We start from the raw sequence: 6080 nt of genomic DNA on the forward strand, positions 1-6080 counted from the left end.
AAAGAAAAATAGCAAACAAATTTCCCTATTGGGAATTAAGTGCAATTGAAAGATACTGTAAATCCTCCTTGAGTTTAGTAAAGTGACAACATTTACAATTTTCTTGACCAAACAAAGATGACTAGACGAGCTCTGTCTGTAATGCAGCCAGTTGCAAAAAAGGAAAATCGATTTTCCGATTTTCCTTTTTTTATCGTCTTGATTAATAAATCCGATTTAGATTTAAAATCGATTAATCGCACAGCCCTACCAGTCACGGGTTCTTTTTGGAACATAACCCCCGAAAAACGAGGGATTACTGTACACCAGTGAAACTGTTAGAAATCCAGAGCTTAGGATATGTTTTCTTCTGAAGCAGAAACAGTGAAACAGTCTCATCTTGCACTAGACTGCGTAGCTTGCATGAGCTTCTCTCAACTTGACTAAATTCGTCTCTTGCGGACGGTTTTTCCCTCCACAGACCAGACCGAGGTCGAATGCAGCCCCGGCACGGAGAACTCGGAGCAGCACAACCTGCTGGAGCAGCTGCAGTCTCGCTACCGGCAGATGGAGGAGCGCATCACCTGCCCCATCTGCATCGACAACCACATCAAGCTGGTGTTCCAGTGCGGCCACGCCTCCTGTATCGACTGCAGCGCCGCGCTGAAAACCTGCCCCATCTGCCGGCAGACCATCCGCGAGCGCATCCAGCTGTTCGTCTGAGCCCGGCCGTCCTCTCGGCTTCTGGATGACCCAAGGAGGACGTGAGGGGAGGGCTCCGGCCAGGCGGGGCTGGGAGGCGCTGGGGAGGGGGGGGGCAGCTGGGGCTTTAGATGACCCCACATCTGCCCATCACAAGATCCTGCAACCCCCACGTTGATCAGACATCCACTCGGCCCGCTGGATGCTTTTTGTGGGAAAGCTGGGTTACATTTGTCAGAACTTTGTTACATGTCGGTCGGTTTCCCTCTCGAGCGGTGCGGAGGAGAAGACGCTGATCACTTTCATCATATTTCCAGGGGGGAAAGTGACTCTTAGCCGAACCTGAAAGGACTCAGGTGAGTTAAAGGCGTGAGGCGCTGCCTCGCTGGACCTCGGTTGGTGAGACGGGAGGGAAAACGCTCCCTGACTGCTTCTGTTCCCGACTCCAGCTGGCCTCAGCTTCTCGTAATCCGTCTGATCTTTGCTGCTTTAAGTGGATGTCTGTTACCCATCATCCTCTGTGGCTTAATGGCCTTATGTGTTTACAAGGCTGCACAGAGATCCGTTCTTGTTGTCTTGCTCCTCAGCCTGTGAATTACTTTCGCTCTCATTTGTGTTGGTCTCTTATTAATCAGTGTTAGTCTCCAAAAAGAGTTTGTATAACTAAACGCCGTCTATATACTCCCCGATCACTTGTTCGTATGCAAGGGGAAACGAAACACTATATATGCATGGGAATATGCATATCGGAAAGCTGAAAACGACTGACTGTTGTCACGGCTGGTTTGTGGATGTTTTATTTCTTTGTGGTCACATATCTGTGGTTTTTCTGTGTACTTGTGAGTGCAGACTTTTATTTATGCGTGAAAGGTGGTTTTAGTGGTTCTCTGGTTTCACTTCGTGTTTGCTTGGTGAAAATATTTCTGTTTCTACTGAAGTTCACCCCAAGCCTATGGCCTCTTCTCAGGGTATGAAATCATTAAAAAGCACTTGGGATATCCATAAATGCTAAAGAGCTCCCGCGCAGGCGTGCCGTCACACCGTCACAGGAGAGTAAATCCGATATTAGTGGGGGGGGGGGGGTCTCTGAGATGAAAGAATAGTAATAACCAGTAATACGTTTGAATGTTTACGGAGGAGATTCTGCAACAAAACTGACAATTCACCTCCGAAATGTGTCAACAACATGAGACAGAGATGGCGTTTGCATGCCAAGGCTGACTTACAATAAAACCCTTAGATCCAAATCTGTATCGGCGTTTCTGGTTGAACCTTTTAACGGAAATCCATCAATGTCTTTGATCGACTACCAGAGCAGCAACACGGCTTCCTCCGCACATTCAGCTTTCCTTCTGTTGGTAAGAGATCTGTGTTGCTCTGCTCGTTTGTAACTGTTACTAAAGAGAATCCTCTTCTTTTTTTCTTTTTCTTTTTTTTTTCCTCCAGACGTATTGTAAGATATTTAATCAGACGAGCAAAAACATGACAATGTTGTGTTGTGTCATCAGTTCTCCATCGCCACCTCCAGCGTGTTGGTGTGTTTCCTTGAAGGGCTTTTGCATATTGAAAAAAATGAATAAAATAAAAAAATCTATTTTAGATCTTAATTTATTTTGATTTTCGATATTACATCTCCAGAGGCAGGAGTGTTAATTATTATTATTGTTGTTATTTTAATTATTATTTTCTGGCTTCACTAGATCCCAGGTTTTGGGAGAGCCAATGTTAAAGATGTACATTTGAATGTTGGGGGACGGGGGGAGGAGGGAGGGGTGAAATGTATCCTGTCTCGCTCTGCCTTTTTATGTGTTTAAAAAAAAAAAAAAGAAAAAAAAGTAAAAAGAAGGAGCTAGTTGAACCAAGATTCACCGTGAGGTTTAACCTCGAGGGAAGAATTTCTACACCAGTGCCAAACTGCATGAAAATGTGCATCGGCATGCACGCCCGAATCTACGTAGACGTACTATCCTAAACCCCTCGGAGCTCCAGCGAGGACGATGTCAACAAAACACAGACTTTACCTTTTCCGTTTGGTCCAGGATCCGAATCATGATCTCAGCACACCGACCTCTGGTGAACTCGTGTCCCTCCGGCTTCAGCAGTCTTCACAAAGTATCGTCAGTCCCATATGGTTTGGAGCTTTTTACAACTATAAACTTATATATAATATATATTTATATTTTATGAGACATTACCAGTCACTGGACACGTTTCTTACAGAGGTTTCAGCGTTTAAGAGTTGTCCATTGCTGTCCTAAGTTGAGGGGTTTACAGAGGCAATAATGTTTTAGACGACTGGGGAAGCTGTTTTAGTTGTTTTTGATTATTTTTATTCTCCATTGAGGGGTTAGCAGTGAGAGCAGGCAAAGGTTTATGTAAAAAGAATTAAAAAAGAAAAACATAAATAAATGACAAAAATATATCGGCCACATTAAGGCAGCAAATGTTACTGTTGGTGTTTGTACAGTGGAGCTCTTGGAGTGTTCATGTCGGCCTTACTGTCCCTTCCTCCTACGTTGATGTTTTTTCAGTTGTATTCTGTACAAAAATATTTTGCAATAAACATGGAACTGTTTTCTAAGAAGTTGTTGTGTCTTCCTCCGTCGAATCGACCGACCGAATCCCGTCTTTCACCACCAGAAACCTCCTCTCTGGTTTTTCCTTCTACCTGCCAGCTCCATCTTCAGCATCCTTCTGTATTCACTAACGCTCTTCTTTATGTGTCTGAAGCGTCTCCGTTTAGCGCCTTTTACTTTATCTCCAAGACGTCTAACCCTCGCCCTGAATCCTTTCCTTTTTTTTTTTTAATTCTCTTTTTATTAAGATTTCACAAAGGTCCATACATTCACAGAAATATCACAATTTCTCTCATTTCACCCACTGTCCCACAATTGTTACATAACCTAATGAATCTGAATTTCCCTAAGCAATACAAAGGCCATTAGTAAGGAACCAAAAGAAAGAAGAAAAAAAAAGTAAATAAATTAAACAGAATACCAAATTCAAACTTTGCTGTCACTCAAATCTCTTTACACAAGAGAATATGAGAGAATAGATAAACAGACAGTGGGCATTACAGTAACTGAATGATGATCCAACAAACACCCTGTACCTTATCCATCTTTCCCACTTTCTCAGACATTAGTCCTGTTTCAATCTCTTTTTTTTTTTTTTTTTACATATCTTTAATTACTTTAATTAACTTTTTTTTTCAATGAACAATTACAATTTTGCAGCAAGAACCAAGGCAATCTTTAAACTATATTACTATTTAGATAAAGTCTGCTGGCAATGGTGTCATGAATTCAACCCAGTGTTTCCAGAAATTCTTAAATTTGTCCAATTCTAAGCGAGAAAGTCAACTTTTCCATCATGTAAATGTTCTGCATCACATCTATCCAATCTTCCCTTTTAAGTTACTCTGTTTTCAGCCACTTCCTGGTGATGGCTTTGTTACTCGCCACTTACATCGTTCTAGGTATATATTTGTCCCCCGAATTTGTTATTTCTTGGTTCCCTTTTCCCAAGTACATATTCATACAAGTAAATGGAGCTTTCAAGATTTTCTTCATGCATTTCTGTAAATCCTGCCAGTAAGGTATAATAGAGGGGCATTCCCAAAATATATGAAAATGGCTGGCTTCATATTCTCCACATAGTCTCCAACATCTCGTATCTTGATCCTGAATCCTTTCCATTGTTGTTACCAGAGGTGGGTAGAGTAGCCAAAAATTGTACTGTTACTTCAGAATAAAATGACTCAAGTAGAAGTAAAAAAGTAGTCATCCAAATAATTACTTGAGTAAAAGTAAAAAAGTACTTGGTGGAAAAAACTACTCAAGTACTGAGTAACTGTTGAGTAACGTCTGAAGTACAAAATAATCATCTTCAGGCAAATTAAATCAATAGAATAAATAAAAAATAAAAAATAGCTTAATTAAATTAAATTAAATTAATCTTAAAGTAAATTCAAGTACTTTAATAAATGATAAAATAATAACAGAATAAAAAAATAAATTAACCACAAGTAGCACAAAATTTCAAGCCTTTGTACTTTTCTTTTTTAACCAGGCAGAACTAGAACAAGCCCATGAACTCATAGAAACTCTGTGTGTGTTTGAGTCTGTGTATATGTGACAAAACATGCAAAAACAAACATTTTTCCCAAAGAATCACTCAGTGATGTCATGAGATTGAGGCGTACGTGGATAAAAGGGATAAAAGAAAAGTAACAGCTCAACGTGGCCTAATGTAGCGGAGTAAGAGTAACAGTTTCTCCTTCACAAATCTACTCAAGTAAAAGTAAAAAGTATAGTGATTCAAAACTACTCCTAAAAGTACAAAATTTCCCAAAACGTATTCAAGTAAATGTAACGGAGTAAATGTAACTCGTTACTACCCACCTCTGGTTGTTACTCCCAAAGAAAATCAGTACATCTCCAACTCGGACACTTCCAGCTCTGCTTTCAACAAGAGCTGGTCTCATTCAGTCTCATACGTTTCTCTTTATTTTGCGACGACTCTTCTGTCCCAGGTGACTCCAGGCACTGACCCAACCACCCCACCCTCGCTGCTTAGTATTTGAACTCCTGCACCTTCCTCGTCGTTGCTTCCGCCATGTTTGATCTTCCCCCTGGTTCCTTCCTTCTTCTCTAGTATAAACGTCGTCACCTCTCCAGGTCTTCCGCCTGCTTCCTATTCTCACCGCAGACCACAATGTCATCTGCAAACATTATAGCCCGCGGAAACTTCCGCGTAACATCTGCCAACCTGTCCATCAGCATGGCAAACGAGAAGGGGCCCGGGGCTGATCCTTGTGGAGTCCCACCTCCCCCTGAAACTCCTGCACGCCTCACGCTCGTGCTGTTCTCAGACATGTCCTGCACCAATCCAACATCCTGTTGTGCCACAGACTTCCACAGCTCATTCCTTGGCATTCTGTCACACACTTTCTCTGAAACATAATTCAACCCCCGAACTTCCTCGTATCCGTCAGAACTCCATGGCTAAGCTGAAGATACGAAGTCAGGGTAACTGTACAGAGCATCACTCTTATTACAAGGTGATTTTTATGAATGTGTTATCTTCTTTTGCAAAATGTTTTAACTTTAAACTCATCAGTATTCTCACACATCATGTGGAGTTGTGCTCCTCCTCGTCCTCCTTGTGCTTCTCGTCATGAAACCGTGCTGCTGCTCACAAATGGCAACCTATTTTCCCTGATAAATTACAGGACTGTCTCAGAAAATTAGAATATTGTGATTTTCTGTAATGCAATTACAAAAACAAAAATGTCATACATTCTGGATTCATTACAAATCAACTGAAATATTGCAAGCCTTTTATTATTTTAATATTGCTGATCATGGCTTACAGCTTAAGAAAACTCAAATATCCTA

General features: G+C 41.3%; 1 protein-coding gene across 4 annotated transcripts in view; it reads left to right on the top strand.

Moving 5' to 3' along the window:
* mib2 (MIB E3 ubiquitin protein ligase 2) overlaps nucleotides 1-3265 on the top strand; it is a 50753-nt gene extending 47488 nt beyond the window's left edge. For all 4 annotated transcript variants that reach the window (XM_061736653.1, XM_061736651.1, XM_061736652.1 and 1 more), the window contains one exon: nucleotides 461-3265. In XM_061736653.1, coding sequence (XP_061592637.1) covers nucleotides 461-702 — 242 coding nt within the window. In that variant the 3' untranslated portion in view covers nucleotides 703-3265. The remainder of the gene's footprint in view (nucleotides 1-460) is intronic.
* The last annotated feature ends 2815 nt before the right edge of the window (nucleotides 3266-6080 follow it).

Source organism: Cololabis saira, chromosome 12, assembly GCF_033807715.1.
Source record: "Cololabis saira isolate AMF1-May2022 chromosome 12, fColSai1.1, whole genome shotgun sequence".
NCBI lineage: Eukaryota > Metazoa > Chordata > Actinopteri > Beloniformes > Belonidae > Cololabis > Cololabis saira.